Genomic DNA, 19,764 nt, shown 5'->3' on the forward strand with positions numbered 1-19,764 from the left:
AAGAGTAAGGGCTCGGGGCAGACCTCGGCCGCAGACGTTCACCGCCGTCTGGCCTTGGGCAAGTCACTTTGCTTACAGAGGCTCTTTGCTCACCTGCAAAAGGAAGGTGGTAATAAGACATCATTCTGAGCAGGGTTGTGAGGATTAAGTGAAGACTGGAGATGGAGGTGCGGAGCCTGACCCAAGACCAGCCTCCAGCGACTGTTTTGGTAGCTGTTACTATTGTCCGCGTGTGTCGTTCTCCTTTAGAACATGAGCAGCATTAGGCCTCCTTCCTTAGCTTTTTGTCTTGGCTGAGCCTCTGTTTTGCAAAGCAGCCTCCGAGATCAGTGACCCTGCAAGGCTCCCGCAGTGACGGCTGCCATGCCTTCCGCCAGTGCCCACTCCGCTTCCCTCGCCCTCCTGGCACAGGAGGGGAGCCGTGGCATCTGATTGGTAGAAATGCATCCTTGGTCGGGAGCCAAGTTAAGCTAAGGTGGGAGGGAAAGATAAGCCTGAGGAAATGCTGACATGAAGAGGTGTGACTAGAGAAACACCAGTACCCTCCAGGACTTGGAGGGACCAGCTTGAACTTTAATTCCTGGTTTGATCAAGGTGGTGTAAAAATGGACCCCAAAGGTCTTTAGATGGAAAACTAGGTTTTAGGTTTCACATATTAGCTGTAGTTAAAGCCAAATGTTCATTCCTCTCAAATTGTGTGGGTGGATCACTTTCCTCCCACTGTTGAAGTATCGTGTTTTTAGCTGCTAATAAACTTAATAAAATCCATTTCTTATTTTCCCTAGTGTATTAAGTTCGTTCACATGCACTGCTGAACCAACACTTAGTGACACTGTGTTAGAAAGTATTTTTGTTGGAAACAGACAACGGACACAGTTCAACTGCAAAACACTTTTCAAAAAGGCTGCTTTTCTCCAGTCTCCAGCTTGCAGAGAGCCATTTGAATTCAGGGAATCCTCCCATTCACCCATAACACCTACACAAAGTATGAAGGAATTTTGTTTTACTGGTTCAAGAAGCAGATTCAAAGGAACTGCATGCTTCTCTACTCCCATGGAAGTTCCCACCTGTCCCCCCCACCCCCACCCCCACACTCGGATTGCCACTAACGGCCCCATGTGTCCCCCTCACTGTTCCGACACCAGGGTTGCCCAGGTCAGAAGACTCAGGGTGCATTTCCAGGGTCTAACCCTACCCCCGATACACTCAAGTGCTTGGCAACTGAATGTGGATGCCGTGCTCAAGCAAAACAAACAAAAATGCACTTCTGAGAGGTGGCGTGTGGAAAGCAGCACAGGGAATACAGGGGCTGGGTTGAAAAGAGGCAGAAATAAAGAAGAGGGGTTGTGAAGAGACAGACCAGGAAAAATGTGCAGAAGTCCGAGTGAAGAGGTAGAATCTAGGGAGGTAGAAATAGGTGCTTTACAGTTTTTAATAGTTCTATCTAAAATTTCAAAAGGTGGTGCTGAGGCCATCCCAATGCAGGATATCGGCGGTGTGCTGATTACTGGTATGTGCGAGCTGGAGCGGGGACCATTAGATTTTATTTTAAGAATAACCAAAAAGTTGGAAACGATCCAGAGGTTTGCTGATCCGTAACAGTGACGAAGTTCCCATTCGATTTAAGAATGCAGACATAGAGAATTCCCTTCCTTGTCCGTCTGACTCTATTTTAGTGGTACGTGGCGCAGTCATACAGGTGAGCATTAAATTTTTTTTTTAAGTCAAAGAAAAAGATAAAGTCAACTTCTTGCTCAGGCTTATGCATGCCATGACTGCAAGTCTTGAGGAATCTGCCTTTTTTCTTTGTGTGTGTGTGTGTGTGTGTGTTTTTTTAAACAAAGTGTTTGTGAGATCTTTGCTCTTCTGTGGGGCAAAAACCTAGAAAATCACAATGCCATGCCCATGTTTGCTCAAGTGCTCACCCTTAGATTGTGTGGGGCTTATCTTCGGGTATAATCAGCATGGCCCTCTTAAACAGAGATGTCTTTAAAACCCAGATCTACCGGTAAGATTTGTTTTAATTTCAGTCTAACAGCTTTAGGATTACCCCTCAAGACTATATCGTCAGGCTTTTGTACAAACAAGGAGCTTACACAAAACTGCCATTATAATGGTGGCTTGGGGGTAGGGGGGCGGGGGGAGAGCCTTGTTTGCTTGATTGAGTTATGATTGTATAGGGAACAAATAAAGGCTTTCTTTCCTTAACCATAACAGTTATGTCTTACTCTAGCTAATAATGCCACGTATTCTTTTAAAAAAAATATTTACACAGCCTGACATTATTCTTAATGTCAATGCAATGTGTTGCCTCTAGGTTGAAATCCAGTTTTAATCCTATAAGCTAGAAAAATAAGTTCGATCCCACACAATTGAGTCTTGAAATTGTTGATTCTGTTGCTGTATTTATTACCATTGATGGTTGGCCTCTCCGTGCCTCTCCCCTCCTTCACCTCTTCCTCCTCCTCCTCCTCCTCCTCCCTCTCCTCCCCCCTCCTTCTCCTCTTCCTCCTCCTTCTCTCTCTCCCTCTCTTTCTCTCCATTTATATGAAGTAAATCTATTAGATGAATATATGTATATACCTCTTTATATGTGTGTATCTATATACATGTAACGACTTCATTCATGCAATAAGAAACCATCTTACTTCCTTTCCTGGGTATCTATCTACTCTGTAATCTCAAAAAACTCTTCTTACGATGAATTGGTTTACTGGGGCCCCTGTGCGGTATTAGGTTTTGTCCCACCATCCTCCCCTAAAACGTCAAATGGTTCTTCTTTGACGATTGTTGTACGAGGTACATTATAGTTTAACTTGCTAGATGTTATTTAAAGTTCCTGGTAAGGGGCGCCTGGGTGGCTCAGTTGGTTGAGCAACCAACTTCGGCTCAGGTCATGATCTCACGGTTCGTGGGTTCGAGCCCCGCATCGGGCTCTGTGCTGACAGCTACCTCAGAGCCTGGAGCCTGCTTCTGATTCTGTGTCTCCCTCTCTCTCTGACCCTCCCCTGCTCATGCTGTCTCTGTCTCTCAAAAATAAATAAAAAGCATAAACAAAAATAAATAAATAAAGTTCCTGGTAAATAACATGGATCCGAAAGTTGCGGTGTTGGGGGGGGGTTCTGTGGTTTTAGCTAGGTCGTGGCCAGCCACGGGGATGATGGACGCTGTAGGTCCCAGCTCGTCTGTTTTAGGGCTGCCGGCCCCTTGTCTGCGGCTTCACGCACAGGGCATGGTAGAGCTGGTCACACCACACCCAGTGTTCTCGACTCACCTCCAGGGGCTGCAAGGTGTAAATGGTAGAAGCAAAAAAAAGAATAAGAATGTGAAAAAAAAAAAAAAAAGAACAAGAAAGTGAAATCTGGAGTGAAGTTCGACAAAAGTATATGGAGAGCTTTTCTTTTAATTTTCTGAACTGGAAACAGGTAACAGGAAGACAAAGAGAGGTTCCTATAAGTGGGAGCCGAAGGGAAGGCTTCTTCAGGTGACTTGGAAATGACTTGGGCCCTGTATTAGGCACTGAGTGCTTTTTGAGCTCTCTAAATCCATCTTTAAATAGAGTTAGGTTTTGCAAGTGTATTTGGCCAGGCAATTTGAATTACAACTTATAACTTGAACAGGACTAATTTTAGCTAATTTGGCATTTTGAAAGCACTTCAGGTCATTGTAATTATGCAAAGGATATGCAATCATGAGCTCGCAATATACGAAGTTCTCATTACTATCTACTAGGAAAAGAGTTGATGAATATGAGGCCATCGCTGGCTGAAAATGAATGTTAGTGCTTGAAAACGGGGCTTCTTTTCCCTGCCGGCACCGATGGAAGGGATCAGCGGTGCTCTTGAGATTGCCAGACCACTTGTCACACGCATGTAATGGATCAAGACATTTAAATATCACTGATCCAGCTCGTCACAACCAAAAGATCCAGGGGAAGGCTGGTTTTAATAAAAGAATTAAGAGGTATCTGAGCGGCTCAGTGGGTTAAGCGTCTGACTTCGACTCAGGTCATGATCTCATCACTCATGAGTTCGAGTCCCATGTCGGGTTCTGTGCTGACAGCTCAGACCCTAGAGCCTGCTTCGGATTCTGTGTCTCCCCCTCTCTCTGTGCTTCCCATGCTCATGCTCTGTCTCTCTCTGTTTCTCAATAATAAATAAATGTTAAAAATTTTTTTTTAATAAATAAAATAAAAAAAGAAGAGTCACATCTGGAGGACATTGCATAGCGGATCGCCCCGCCCTCAGGCACTGAAAACTCTACCGAGACACTGCCTGCCAGTTGGCATAGGGACAGGGCTCAGAAACCCATGAGCGGTGCCACTTTGGTTAGTAGAGAATGAATGGCTGAGCATGTAGCCTCTCGGTTGACTTTAACTGTACCACGGGTCTTGGCTACAAGTTTCATGTCCAAGCACAACTTTACGCACTCCACCTGCAGAGAGGCGATGGGTTCTCTAGAGTTCTTACCGCTTTTCCTACAAGTTTGTACCGAACGACATTGCTCTGCCTGTAGCTTGGAGAAGTGAATTTAACATTCTGGTGGCCTCTAGGACACTGCTTTGGAACTTTGGAGCAGTGTATGAAGTTTTCTTTGTTTAGAACCTACTTCATGCTCAAACCTCGTCTCAATATCGCTCTCACGTGTTGCTTTATCAACATATGCTACGAGGTGATTGGGTTTCCGCCTTTGACCTCCAGCCTCACTTTTTTGCCGCCGACTGTCCCATGTACCAAGAACGTGTAATGAACTGGGTGCCAAGCAGACATTTGTGCAGTGGCTTTTACAACCACCTCACCATTAATTCACTTGATTCATGCCATAGCACCCTTTCTGAGAAACAGCATGCCAAGAATGCGTATGATTTGAGGGAGAGTAAAAGGGAAAGATGGAAGGAAGCTTTGCAAAAGCCAACGGTAACGGTGTCTCCACCATTGCTGGTAGTTATGCAGACGTCCGCCACAGGCTGATGCCCAAGGTGCAATGCAAGGACGAGTGCTCACCCCTCGTGGATACGGCACCCTTGGGAATTCTTAGTTAAGGTTAGGGATCGTTCCTCTTCTGTGCCAGAAATTCTGGGATGCGGCGTGCATGTGTCGGTTGCCAGCTACTTAATCCCAGTCAGTGCCTCCAGTGCTTGATGTGTCGGCCTTTGCAGAGAGCTGTAGGCAACTCTTGATGGTCCATAGGAACGGAGAGTTTGTGGCATGGTTAATCCCAAACAGTGGATAACGCAGAAGAGTCACATGTTGAGAATGACCTTTAGCTGGTTGTTTTTCAAAAGCTGCTTTACCTTCCTAGTTCTCTCCTGCTTAAGCTGAACTTGGTGTTTATTCTATTCTATTTTGGGGCACCTGGGTGGTTCAGTCAAGTGGCCAACTCTTGATTTCAGCTCAGGCCATGATCTCAGAGTGTTGCGATCAAGCCCTACATCAGGCGCTCTGCTGGGCGTGGAGCCTGCTTAAGGTCCTCTCTCCCTCTACCGCTTGTGCTCTCTAAAAAAAAAAAATCATCATCATAAAACAAAAAATAAATAAAATTTTAAAACAATTTAAAAATAAGATAAATACAATGTTCTATTTTAAGGTTTTTGATTACATAGAGTAATATATTTAAAACATTTGAAAACCATAGGACACTGTGAAAAAAATAAAAATCACTTATAATCACACTTTTGCTGAATATCAAGATACTTACATAGATAGATATACCTTTTTAACTAAATGAGCTTTTTTCATTTTCCTAAATGTTGTGATCTTCTTTGCTCCACATCCATTAGGCCATCTCAATATTGCCATTTTTATCAGTTGCAGAGCATTTGGAGTTTTGAGTGCACCACAATTTGCATATACAAATGCCCAACTGAGGGATATTTGCATCACTTTGAAATTATGGTTACAGTGTTAGAATGTACACTCTCATCCATCCGTACACCCGTGGGTCTGTGTTCTCTTACCCGCCTTCGTAGCGGTCACGACCAAGGGTGGCATTGGGCCATTTTCAGTTTTGAAAATGACACCTAACTGTAGTCCAGAAAAGCTGCACAAATGCACATTCCTGCAACAACAATTATTCCCATGTCCTGCCTGGTATTTTAATTCCCTTTCACCTTCACTAACTTGGTAGGCAGTCGGGGGAGGGGGGCGGAGGGGGATGGCATCACACTGCTTTACTAGTTTCTTCGCTTACTGGTTGACATTGAGCATGTGAAAATATTTGCCATGTATAGTTCTTCTTTTTAAAATTACCTGTTTATGTCTTTAACACATATCTTCCATTACAATATTTGTCCTTTGAAAGCTTACATCTGTTCATGCTTTCTTGGTAGAAAAATACTTAGTGAGCACCTGCTATGCACAGAGCATGGCTTGGTGCTGGAGAAAAAGTGGGGTGCAAAAAAGACACAGTTCATGCCCTCAGCACAGTGCCTGTGACAGTGTCCTGGCTGCCGTGGAGGAGAGCGGCACAGTGCCACAGGGCATGCGATGGGCAAGTGATCCTCAAATTTCCACATCTGTAAAAACACAGATGGCTGGGCTCTAACCCCAGAGTTTCTGATCCAGTAGGTCTGAGGTGAGCCTGAGAATTTGCATTTGTTTGTTTGTTTGTTTGTTTGTTTGTTTGTTTTTGAGAGAGACAGAGACAGAGAGCGAGCAGGGGAAGGGCAGAGAGAGAATCCCAAGCAGGCTCTGCACCACCAACACAGAGCTCCAATGTGGGACTCGACTGGGCAGGTTAAGCATGAAAGGAAACCTTGGGCAATAAAGTTGTTTTGTAGAGAACAATAAAAATCAAAGTTACAAATGACAGTAGGCAATGCACCAAGTGTGTACACCATACATAAGTAATGAAAAACTAGTGCTTTCCAAGATATACATTACTATTACAGAATTACTTGACATCTCTGCTTATAAGCCTCACTAAATTCCAGTAAAAGCTGGTTTATAAACTTAGGTTCAAATACAAGTTTAGACCCGGTAGTTAGAAAGATGTTGTTTCTATAAGCAGCTGGTATCTGATTCTTAGCTGCTAGTTGCTCCAGGCAGCCTCCCCTGAAGAGGAAACCTTTGCATTCAAATAATAGCGGTAGGAAAACCAGCACCCAATCCCACTGGAAAGAAGAAAGTGTTGGTGTCCTTCAAAGAGGGCAGAAAAATACCTGCTTCAGAAGAACGAAAAGTCCTCAACCCTCTCACTTGATTCCTATTCTAACGAAGAAAGAGAGTGGTGGCTTTTAATAGAGAGTGCTGGAAAATATATCTTGTGTGCTTCCTCATTAACCTTAGGGGAAAAGAAACTTAACATAGATACTGAGTGGGTGTAAGTATTTTAAGATGCTGTGAGACTGGATTAGTAGCAGTTAAATTGAATGAGATGGGAGCCAAGGATTTCTTTTCTTGAAGCCATGAAGAGAAGGGAACAGAACAGAACAAGATTCACACCACTTATGGTTTGGTGAGAAAGGAGAAACGGTATTGCATTCAGGCGTTAGTTCTTTAAATCTTGCTCCCTATGTATTACATAGCTTTCAAAACAGAGTTTAAAAGCTACTATGTTCCAATATGAAGTTTTATTCTTCAAAAGGGAAATCTATCAGCTTCTTAATCTGTGGCTTAAAACTGACATTTCAAACCATGTTGTAATAATAATAGCAGTAGTAGTAGCTAATATTTACTGAATGTTACTAGGTACCAGGTACTATGCTAAACTTTTTGTATGTGTTATTTTAATTCTCACAACCTTTGGGGTAAGTACTTTTGTCCTGTCCTGTTACAGATAGTAAAACCAATGCCCAAAGTCATAAAACCGGTAAGAGGGTATTTGGGGATCTGAATCCAGATGGTCTGACCACAGAATCCATACACTTAACCATTTGGCTGTCCTGCCTTTATGTGGGGACAGCAAACCCTAACTGCAGACTCAGTGCCTAAAAGGAAGTAAATGCCTATTCAGTGCTGAGTATGAAGTACAAACTATCAGATTAAAAGCACAATAGAGAAACCATTCTAGTGTATTATACAAAATATATTTGTCCTAGTCCTGAGGGAGGGAGGCATAAACCAACAACAACAGTGTAGAATGTGCTGGAACAATGGGAGCAAATATTGTTTCATGTTAAATGCGTTTGTATCAAGGTATTCAGCTGAAAGAACCAGACTGCCTCCCTCCCTCCCTTCCTTCCTTTCTTCCTGTTGCTCTGTATCCCCCCACTTTTCATAGTTACAGTGAAAAACTAGTAATTTTAAAAAATTGTTTAAAATGAGTGGGACACTTAACCTACTTATTTTCAACACGAACTCCATACAAGACGTGGTAAATGGTATAAAACCCAGAGTGTCCTGGGCACTCAGGGACCAGTCTTATCACTAGGCAGGTTGGAGAGGGTGACTTTCCAGCGTTTGGGTGATTCCTGGTTCTCTTTTCGCCAGGTCTGGCTCCGCGGTAGCGCACAGGGCAGCGGCAGAGCATGTGGTGGAATGAAAACATGGCGTCTGTTGGGGTCCTGCTCTCCCCCAAAAGCGCAGATAAGATGCATCGCCATGCACTGTGCCATGTGCTGCCAGGTTCCATTGTCACCGAAGGGTGACTCCCCATCACTTCCCCCTTGCGTCTCGATACCTTTTCTGGGATTTCGGTGCGCCAACACCCCAGTACCATATGACAGGTGACCACCAGGACCAAGCCAGGCGTCCCTCGGCGCCTCTCTGTCCCTACCCCTCATATTCCACATCCTGTTTCGACCTCCGGTGGCTTAGAGCTCCTCGCAGATATTTGAAAAGAGAATGAAGTGATTTACATAATTAAAACTTTTAATTAAAACTTTTTAATTAAAAAATTGCTTGACGAGTGTGAGAACCCACTGTTGTGGCGTAGTGGCGTGATTTAGACGCTTTGTGAGACACAAGGCTGGGGGGCGCTCCGTCACCCTAGAAATGTAATTAGGCTCCACAGAGCGCTTTCGGGAGCGACTTTAGGGCGATCAGTGCAGGACACGGCAGTTGTCTCTGGAGGAAAGCATACGACCCAAATGGAAGACTCAACTTCGCAGGTCAGCCCTGTCGACTTTAAGCATATAACCCAATTCCTGGGGCGCCTGCTAAAGCCTAAGAGGACACTGAGTCTCCCCCACCGACCGCTTTGCCATTACATTTGGGAAGTTGGGTTTTTTTTTTCTTTTCTTGCCTGTTTCCACTGCACACCTCTAAGTGTTCTGGTTCTCTGGGGCCCCAGAGAAAACATCTTGAAAACCACATTTAGGATTTCAGATTCAAGAAGATCAAAGGGCCATGAAAACTGGACAACTAAATGTAGTGCATGACTTTAGACTGAGTCCTGGAGCAGGGACAATGGTGGCAGGAGAGCCATAAAGGACATTATTGGGACAGGTGGCAGAATTAGAATGCAGGCTGTCGATTCAACATTAGCATTATATCATTGCTAAATTTCCTGATTTTGGTAAATGTGTTCTGGTCATGTAAAGCGGCATGACGTCTGCAGCTGACTCTCCAATGGTCCCCAATGAAATATGCATTTGTGCAGAGAGAGAGAATGGTAACACTTATGGGGCAAAATAATAACAATCAGGAAATCTCGGTGAAGTGTATAGGAGCCCATTTTATTATTCTTGCAACTTTCCTGTTAAGTTTGGAATTATTTCAAAATAAGAAGTTCTAAAAAATCACATTAGGAAGTAATTCTGGCCTTGTAGGACTGACAATTTTTCATTCCTTCGACGCAAAGCTGGGAGGGCTAAAAAAAAGGAATAACATGCACACTCCAAATAATTTCTGTGTGAAGTCGGGAGAACTGAAACTGGCAATTAATTATATCCACAAGTCAGATGAAAACCCAGATCACCCCCGCAGCCCCGCTGACTGTAGAACCCAGAACACAGGGCCTCGCCTGTGCCCCGCGCAGGGTGAGACCACCTCGGGGGCCTCATTATGAGGTCACCGCAACGAAGAAGCGAGGCCTCCGTGTGCCAGGAGGGACGCGTGCTTCCTCTGATGGCGTCGGGCAAGGCTTTGTCGTTTCGCTCGCCAGAGCTGTTTGTCTCCAGTTCTTGTCAAGGAAGGAAGTGAGTTGACTTGCAATCCAAGTCCATTTGGAACATGAGCTAAAACCATGGAATTTCCCTGCCCTCTCGTCCTTAGCAAGAAGCCAACAGCAGCCTCCTACTTTATACCTGGAGACACAGCCATCATGAGCTGGAGGTCTGGGGCAAGGTGAGAAAAGCCCTCCCCTGCCCCCAAAGGTTCTGCTGTAGTGTGGTGCCAAGGGGAGGCCCGAAGTGGTGCTCACGAGGGCTTTTCTTGCCTCGTGCCATAGGCACAAATCCGTGCATCCCATTGCTCTGCAGAGTATTTGGAGAAGTGGATAGCAAGGTCCTGGTGTCTCATCTCATTTTTACCTTCCTGTTGGAACACTACAAAGTGTAGAGCATAGCCTGTGAAAGCAAGTAGGATCCTGAAAAGAGGGGGCATACCCAGATGCCCATAGGAACCAGGCAGGTAGCAAAGGTGGGTAAAATGAGGAGCGTCTGAGTGGCTCAGTCGGTTAAGCGTCCGACTTGGGCTCAGGTCATGATCTCATAGTTTGGGAGTTTGAGCCCTGCATTGGACTCTGTGCTGACAGCTCAGAGCCTGGAGCCTGCTTCGGGTTCTGTGTCTCCCTCTATCTCTGACCCTCCCCTGCTCATGCTCTGTCTCTCTCTCTCTCTCTCTCTCTCTCAAAAATAAATAAACATTTTTAAAAATTACCAAAAAAAAAAAAAGGTGGGTAAACCAAGCCCGGAAGTGACAAGGAAAACTGGAGAGTAGGTGCCCTGCCTCCAGAAAGCATCTTAGAATCCATTCTGCTGCCTCATGGGGTGGGGAATGCGGGCCTACTGAGGCCAGATCTTCTGGGCTTTCCAGAATGCATGATTTTTAGATTACAAATCTCCCTGTTTGTAAATATTGGCAAAAGAAGAAAAAAAAACCCAACTTTTTTCTTGTAATTGAAAAACCGAGCAGGCCCAACCAACACGTCTGGCAGGTGGGATCTGGCCACGGGCTGCCAGTTGGCAACCTCTGACCGGTCCAACCCACTCATATTACATGCGGGACAATTATACTCCACAGTTACTGGACTCCAGCAGCGCGCTGGTGCCCGGAGAGGCAAGTGACTGGCCCACCGTCACACTGCCAGTTAATGGCAGAGGCGGGCACACTGCCCCGAAGTGTTAACTTGAATAGGGCGTCTTCTGGTTTGACATGGAAACCAAAATCTGGCTAAAAGACACAGCCTCACCAACAGGAGTAATTAACTCCAAATGTTTTTGAAAAAGAAAATTAATTCCATCGTGAAATCTCGTAACATCCTACTTCTGCCACATGTTTATAGAAATGACTCCTTAAAATTCAATGAGTGTGTTTTTCCTAACCACAGACAAACTGGTTTTCAGAATCAAATATGTGCAAGGATGGGTTCAAAGTGTCAGCTGCAACTGCTGAGGAAAACGAACCCCCCCCCTCCTTTTTAAAACAACTTGTTTTAGCAGTCAGTAAACAGGATGAACAGGACTTCTCTCTAGAGAAATTTCTAGCTTCTGGCCCTGCCAGGGAACACTTTGGGTTGTGGGTAGGATGAAGAAGCCTTGGGGATCCCACAGGCCCCAAAGGAAAGGGGAGGCTTCTGTGAATGCACGTTGGCCTGCTGGCCAGTGCATTGCCACATGTTCATAGATAACCAAGGCCCCCATGTGCCCAGTTCTGGAGTCCAATGCACTTAGGTTCAAACCCAGGAGCGGCCACTTACTAGCTATGTGACCTTGACAAGGTTACCTAAACTCCTTCAATTTCCTCACGTTTAAGTGGAGATAGGCATGGTACCTCTTTGGAGAGCAGTTATAAGATTTAAATGTGGCCATCTCTGCCCAGCATTCACATGGGGTGGAGCTTCTTGGCTCCATCCTCAAAGGATAAATGGAGAAGACACCCCTGAAATGAGCGGCATCCCTACTCCACTGAGGCAGCCCCTCAGAGCCAGGAAAGGGATGTGGGGTAGGATTTGGCTGCTACGCGGCAAGTAAGCTGCGGCACGAGAGCAGTTCTTAAGGCACAGTCATGTTTTGGGTTGCTTCAAGGGATTATTTTTAAGATATGATTTGCATATGCTACACATCACCCATTTAAAGTGCATAATTCAGTGGTTTTTTTGTGCATTACAGATATGTGCAACCATCCCCACAATTTTATCATCTCGTAAAGAAGCCTCATAAGTTTTAGCCATCACTCCCTAATCTCACTCTTCCCCAGCCCGAAGCAACCACTCATCCACTTTCTCTATGGACCATTCTGGACATTTCATAGACATGGAGTCATATAATATATGATATTTTGTGACTGGCTTCTTTCACTCAGCGTGTTTCCAAGGCTCACCCATGCTGTACCGGGTGTCAGTCCATGATTCTTTTTTATGGCCGCCTAACAGGTCACAGTTTGTTTATCCTTGATAGTATTTGGGTCATCAGTTGATGGGCATTTGGGAATTTTCCACATTTGGGCTACTGTGAAGAATGCTGCTGAGAACATTCATGTACGAGTTTTTGAGTGGACATATGTTTTCATTTCTCCTGGGCATAAACCTAGCGGCAGAATGCTGAGTCAAAGGGTAATTCCTCTTTTAACTTTCTGAGGACCTGCCAGACTATTTTCCAAAGCAGCCGTGCCATTTTATAGTCCCACAACAGGCTTGATTTCTCCATATCCTCACCAAGACTTGGTATTATCTTTTTTATTATAGCTGTGCTCATGAGTATGAAGTGGTACCTCATTGTGGTTTGGATTTGCATTTCCCTGATGACTAATGGTCTTGTCACGTGCTTATTGGCTATTTGCATATTTTCTTTAGAGAAATATCTACTCAGATCCTTTTCTCACTTTGCAGCTGTTCATTTTCTTTTTTATTAATGAGTTGTAAGAGTTCTTTGTAAGGTCTAGATAAAGTTGCTTATCAACTATATGATTTGCAAATATTTTCTCCCATCCTGTGAGTTATCTTTTTATGGTGTCCTTTGAAGCACAAAAGTTTTTCATTTTAATACAGTATATTCTTTTTTTTTTTTTTTTTTTTTTTTTGGCTTTTGTTTTTGATATCATACCCAGGAACCTATTGCTACATCCAAGGTCACAAAGATTTACCCCTGTGTTTTCTTCTAAGAGTTTTATAGTTTTGGCTCTTGCATTTAGGTCTTTGATCTGTGTTTTTGAATTAATGTATGGTGTGAGGAAAGGATCCAATTCTCTCTCTCTCTCTCTCTCACTCTTGCTCTTGCTCTCTCTCTCTCTCGCATATGGATATCCAATTATCCCACTGTGTTTTTAGAGGAAGAAAAAGAACTGTGGAATGATGTAGTCATCCACTAAGACACACCTCAGCCCAGTCCCACCTCGAAAGCCCATTGGCCAATCAGAGCAGGATGGGCAGAGTCAATTTTCACAATAGGACAGCCCCTTCATCTCTCAGAAGTTCTAGGCTGCAAGCCATAGAGTTTAACTCTGTAGCTCATAAAGTAAGCCTATTAATTGGATGTAAAAAATAACCAATTAGGTAGTGATGTAATCACCTTAACTTTTACTTGTCTCTTACCTCCCTGCCATCTCCAAGCCTTTAGGGCAGAAGGAAGGTATGATATCAAGAAAATTGATCTTTCTGTCAAAAGACAAAGAGCTGATTCTTGGCCACCCTTGTGATCTTAGATGAGTCATTTAACCTCCCAAGCCTTAGTTTTCTCATCTCTAAAATGGGATAATGATATGAACTTCCCATTATTATTGACTGGGTTAAAGAAAGCATTCCATTGTATGGAAAAGCCCATGGTGCTGGGTGTCCAGTGGCCACACAAAGGATGTGTGCTGACTCTCATCATAGTCTTCTCCCTTTTCTACCATGGGTCAAGCTAAAAGCAAACTATGTGCCTGCTACTTCAGATCATAGAGGCCAGAAAATCCCCTACAGTAGCAACTTCCAGGGGCACAAACTCACCCCACAAACTGTCCTATGCTACCCCCTCCCTCCACCCACAGAATTAACCAGTGGAAGGAAAAAATGCTGTGGCTCCCGGGTGGCCCAGTTGGTTAAGCATCCAACTCTTGATATCAGCTTAGGTCATAATCTCTTGGTTGTTAAGCCCTGTGATGGGCTCTGTGACAAGCATGGAGCCTGTTTGGGATGTTCTCTCTCCCTCCCTCTCTCTCTCTCTCTCTCTCAAAATAAATAAACATTTTTTTAATGATGTTTAGACACACCTCAACCTGGCTGAGGGTATGCTGGAAGGTGCCCAGGCCTCAACCCATCTCAATGTTGCAAGAAGTGTTCCTGGTGCCTGGCAAGAGACGGTTAATTGGAAAGAAACTCTGTAGCCATAAGATTGAGTGACTGCCCTTCTAGCACAGCCTACATGCTGGAAGAGAGGACCAAGAGGGATCCTCAGAGCATGCACGGAGATTTTTCCCCTGGGCTAGAAATTCTTTCCAGTGCTGTTCTGCCCACAGGTTAAGGCATAGTGTCATTGCCAGGATGAAACATCTTACCTGGGGCAGGCAGCAGAGACCTAGGGGACGTGAGGACACTGGGAGCAGTAAGAAGAGCTATGCGAACATGATGAGGCATGAAAACCCATGAGTGGCTTTTGGCGTAAATCCGAGGTCTTAGAACTGATAGGAAATCTTAGATCTTCTCTCCAACCCCCTCATTTGGGAGACAAGATATCTAAGTCCCAGAGACAATGAGTGACTTGGCTGAGGCAAGGTACCTACTGGACATGCCATTGGGCTCTAAGGCCACATTAGCTGGAACTGAAACATTTTGATGTGCTGGATAGTAGAGAAGGTATCACAGAAAGAGGCTGAATGCTCACGTCTGGAGAGGAGGGCACAGGAGAATAGCTCAAAAGCTCTTTTGCTGTGGAGAGGGAAGCAGAAATAGGCTAAGGCAGACGCATGAATGCTGAAGAAGCTCCCCGTATCTCTATTTGGTCAAAGGTTCTTCTCATAACTATGTTCTCTCTCAGCTGAAACTTGAGAAAGCAAGAAAAAGATGGCGAGAAATCTATGATCCAGGCCCACCTCTGCCACTGACCATCCAGGGGCTCCCCAGAACCACCACTTCCCCTTCTGAACTGTGGTCTTGTGGAAAATGAGACAGGAGTAAAGTAGGTGAACTCTGGAGGCCTGTGGCTCTGACCAGTCTCCAAGCTCAAGGCCAGATTGTGCTTAGGGTAGTAAATTCATCTGAGGATGAACCACGTTTTGTGAGCCTATTTAGAAATAAGTTTGGGATGATGATTTCAAGTTCTACCATTTTTTTTAATGCATCTATTCAGGTGATACATTTGACCTGATTAATAGAAAGTGCATGAGCTTAATGTACAATAGTAGGAGATAATTGCAATGGATGAAAGTCTCTTGAGTCAATTAACTCTTATTACCTGGAAACCGTTTATAAGAGGCAATAAATTATTGGGACAACACAATTAGCAGTCCCACAATAAAACGGGTTTCATGTGTGCACATGTAGGTGCACCGCCCACCCCCTCCCCCTCCCGCCCTGCCTCCTGAGGGCCTGTCGAGTTAAAGGGTATGTGTTTGAGGGGGTTGCTGTGCTCTTTTGTGTTCACAGGAGTGTGTTAACATGCAGTAGGGCTGACATAGGCCAGGCTAGACCGAAGCAATGAAATAAGCTTTCCACGCCTGGGAACAATGATGTCTGTGTCACAGCCAGTCAATGGCTGTTTCAGTGCCTTGTAGCTAATAGACTTTCACCAAACGTTGGCCAATCTGCTGAGTGATATTTGAGTTTGGATGTTGTGATTCTGTTTAAAGACCATTTCTGACACTCCTACCCTTGAATTTAAAAACCGAAATCGCTTAACATTTAAAAAGACTTTTTTTTTTCCCCCATCAAGCTACAGACTCTGTAGTAGTGTAGACAGAATGGGGAAAAAAGTTTTCTGTAAGGATTCTAGAAGGTACTACTGCAGCAGCAAATAAGATCCGAGAACCCCATTGGTCTCATACATTCATTTTCCGTCTGTGGAAGAAGCTTGCCCCGTACCCAAGCTTAGCTCAGTGTGTCTTAAAGCAGTAGAATCCTGGATCCTTGCCACCAAATCTTCATACTACTTGCTTAATAAGTATGTAGAATATTCTAGAATTCCTTCACAATGACCTGAAATAACCTGGCCTTTACTTCCTTGACCTTTTAGTGTTTGTATCACCTAAAGCATTTTTCCCTCCATGGTTGCATTACAAGCAAGATTCAAATTCCTGACAGCAGGGGAAAAAAAAAACAACCAACCCCAGAGCACAACAACGTTAATGATCAACATTTTATTGTCATTGTGTTGACTGTTTCCATCACAGGCTTTAAGAATTATCAAGGCAGGCTGTATTTGTCCAACTGAGCCGGAAACGGTGGGCTGATCAGAACTAGTGCAAAGTAGGCAAATGTAGAAGTCGAGTAAATGAAAATATAATAAAGACAGAAGCAAGTTGCCAAAGAACACAGGTCTCTCTCTTTTGTGTGTGCATCCAAATTTGTAGGAGTGTTTTAGATTGCCGGATAATTTTGCGATAGTCTATCTGTGACTTCAATGATGATAAATGTGCGATCCGATCTTTTAGAAGAATAAACAGTTCCTTGTTAATTAATTTATACAGCTGTCAGTGCAGCTTTCTCTCTTTGCGCTCTAAGAGTTTCCCTGCCATAGATTTTCTTGCCGTTCCTGGCAAACCTCCAGTGAGAGCCTGGGATTTATTAGGCTGACTTGGTGCAAAGTCTATTGATTGTGGCCCCGAGGGTAATAACGAAATAGAGCCAGAGCAACAAGTCAATAACAGCATTGTTGCTGCAGCCTGCATTCACTCGAGGAGTGAGATTGTTTTACAGCAACCGAGGGTAATCATGGGCAGATCGGCGTGTTGAACACGCGCTGCCTGCCCCGCGTTAGTGCTCAGGACTGTTTGAAAGATTTCAGCGGGATCGCTGGAGAATCGGGGTGGGGTGCTGGGATTATGAACCCTGTGAACTCCTTCATTACTGCTTAAAGGTTTCAACTTTAGTTTTTAACATCTGCTGCAACCTCGGGGAGCTCGGAAGCTGGGCCGGTGCGAGGGGAGAGCAGGAGCGGGCCGTGGGCTAGCCCCCCGGGGTCTGTTGCACGCCGCGCCCCGGGAACGAGATGGTTGTGAGCGCAGAGATTCTCTCACAGCGGCTCTCTGTCATCCATCTGTCCGTCCGGCTGTGCGTTCGTGTGGGGCGACAGCCAGTGGCGCTGTCCCTCGCCTGGCGCACCCCAGAATATGTTCAAGGCTAACCACCCTCTAGCAAGAGCTGCTGTGACGTCTGCGGAAGTCATGCAGTTGTGATTTTCTCACTTGCCGGTCTTGAATTGCACTGACTTGATTTTTAAAACCATTTTCATAAGGCTCGCGAGAAAGAAACCAATCATGGCTTTCAAAGAGGCCCTCCTTTCCAACCTGGTAGGTCAGAACTCTGACTTTCACATACCTGACCCCTGGCTTTTTAATGACAGAAAGCAAAATCAATGTCCACATCAGTGCCTGTCTCGCTTTTGCCTTTGGAAGAGCCCTCGCCATCCTCGTGGTAGAAACCTGTTTTCGTGCAGGACTGGCAAGTCATGATACGGGTTCCTAGATGTGGCACGGACAGTCTCCCCCCGCCACCTCCCAAAGCTCAGCTTGTCACACGTAGCTGTGGGAACCAATTGCCTATGAATAACCACGAACCCTTGCGTGACCCGATCTACACTGAGTACAAGTCTTTCAACAGAATCTTACATTTCCACAGAATTGTATATTTTTAAACAAATTCAATTATTCTGTACAGAACTAAGAGGGTTTTTCCCCCCTGTTAACTCCTATTTAACTGAAAGAATTCTTGGCAAATCTATAGCAAAATAGAAAACTTGGGAGGGTTTTTAAAAATTACTTGCAGAATGACTCACTATAATGAAAGGTTCAGAGCATGGAGTAATTCCATCGGGTAGCAATCCTTCTGGAAAAAAAAAGACATTTGTTTCAAGAATTTAGTCAATACTAACATACAACTTATGAGCAAAGGTGGGTCACTCTTTCCTCCACTGGGAGACACAAGGAACTTTCTCGTCAGACTTTTTTTTTTTTTTTTTTCCCTGTCTGGATGAAGAAATTGCTGTCCAATCTTCTTCGGTTCAACCCTATGATCCAAGCAGTTGCTGACAAATCAAGATGACCTAAGCATTGATAAGCTTTGGCACAGGAAAGAAATATGCAAGAGAAGTTCAGGAGCCTAGGTGGGGGTGGGAACGATCCTCTAAGTTGATTTGTGGAATACTTTCAAATTCTCAAAGATGTTTTGGTCTGGGTGGCTGTGGAAACCTCACATTGGCTTTATCACAGCTGGAAAAAGGAGAACATTCGAGAACACGCACATTTGCGGTGCTTTTGTGTGATATTACCAGTATCTCATCTCAAGGTTTCCACAAGTGGAGGCCAGATATTTTCAGCTCCATTCACTCCTCTGTGTCGGAGGCAGTCAGAATCATCTCAGACGGAATATACCAGGGGATAAACAGCGGAATACAGTAGCTTTGCGTATTTGCTCGATCCTGAGAAGTCAAAGGGACTCGTGAGTACCTAACACAGCAGCTGCAGGATTTATCTTTTTAAGGGGAGACTGGATTTTGACATAGTGACAAGTGTGGCCGGGGCACAGTCATGAGGTGACCGGTGCATTTGCTAACTGCCCGCCCATGAAACAAGTCCATCGTGAATACATCTCCTTATGAGACACTGTCCTCCTCTTAGGGCAGATTATTCTAATCTCATACAGACTCAAGGCCAATAATGTAGGGCCTCTGCTTACTTTTAGCCATTTCAGATCATCTGGATGTGAATTTAGGGAATATTCCTTAGTCTCTTAGCAGCCATTTCAGATCATCTGGATGTGAATTTAGGGACTATTCCTTAGTCTCTTAGCCCGTGCTCACCTACTTTAAAAAAAAAAATGACTGTCTAGGAAAAAATCTTCTATGACAACCAAGTCAGTTTGGTTTCAGCAACCACAGCCAGCTTTCCGATTTCATCACGTTATGATTTGGTCTGGAATCATCTGAAAGTAGGTGTCTGAAGGATGACTCACCTAAACAGGTGGCATTGGAGAAGATATCTGTATTTTCAGTATGCTGCTCTTTGGAAGCTGTCTTGCTCCGTGCGGCCACATCCTCACTCGTAATGTGCTGTTCTACCTAAGAGCTCCTGTGTTCTGTAGATTTCTCCTGGACATTCTTTCTTTTACAAGCTAGTTATTACGCAGTCAGCTCTGACTTGCCGACGTTAGGTGCTCCGTTCTAAACTTATTTCTATGCCTGGAATCCCATTGATTGGGGGTTGGGGTAACACCCTGCTTTTGGTGGGGAGGAAATTGAGAAATCTCACTTACAGTTTGTTCAAATGCAAGCATATTAAACTTAACACCTTTGAAAATAAAATACAAAAGCAAGTCCATTTTTCTCCTTTTCCACTTGAGTTTTCTGGAATACCCAGCATTTACCAAGGATCACCCTGGTACCCAGTACTAGATTAAAAGCCCAATATGTATAATCTCACGTAATCCTCATATTAACTTTACAAAACATATGTTATCGTTCCTGTTGTACAGATTAGGAATCTAAATGTCAGTAAAGTTAGTAAGTTACTCGAACCACCTAGCTAGCAGAAA

The 19,764-nt window shown here is 44.4% G+C and overlaps 1 protein-coding gene across 7 annotated transcripts in view; it reads left to right on the forward strand.

The window, feature by feature from the left end:
- Positions 1–19,764, forward strand: part of VTI1A (vesicle transport through interaction with t-SNAREs 1A) — a 344,985-nt gene that overhangs the window by 292,208 nt on the left and 33,013 nt on the right. The window contains exon 9 of one of the 7 annotated variants that reach the window (XM_029932592.1): positions 8,430–8,496. The exons of the other annotated variants lie outside the window; for them this stretch is intronic. Within the exon in view, the coding sequence (XP_029788452.1) occupies positions 8,430–8,481 (52 nt within the window). The 3' untranslated portion in view covers positions 8,482–8,496. Of the gene's footprint in view, positions 1–8,429; positions 8,497–19,764 lie in introns of those variants that run through there. 7 annotated transcript variants of the gene reach the window in all.

This window comes from Suricata suricatta, chromosome 2 (genome assembly GCF_006229205.1).
Source record: "Suricata suricatta isolate VVHF042 chromosome 2, meerkat_22Aug2017_6uvM2_HiC, whole genome shotgun sequence".
Classification (NCBI taxonomy): domain Eukaryota; kingdom Metazoa; phylum Chordata; class Mammalia; order Carnivora; family Herpestidae; genus Suricata; species Suricata suricatta.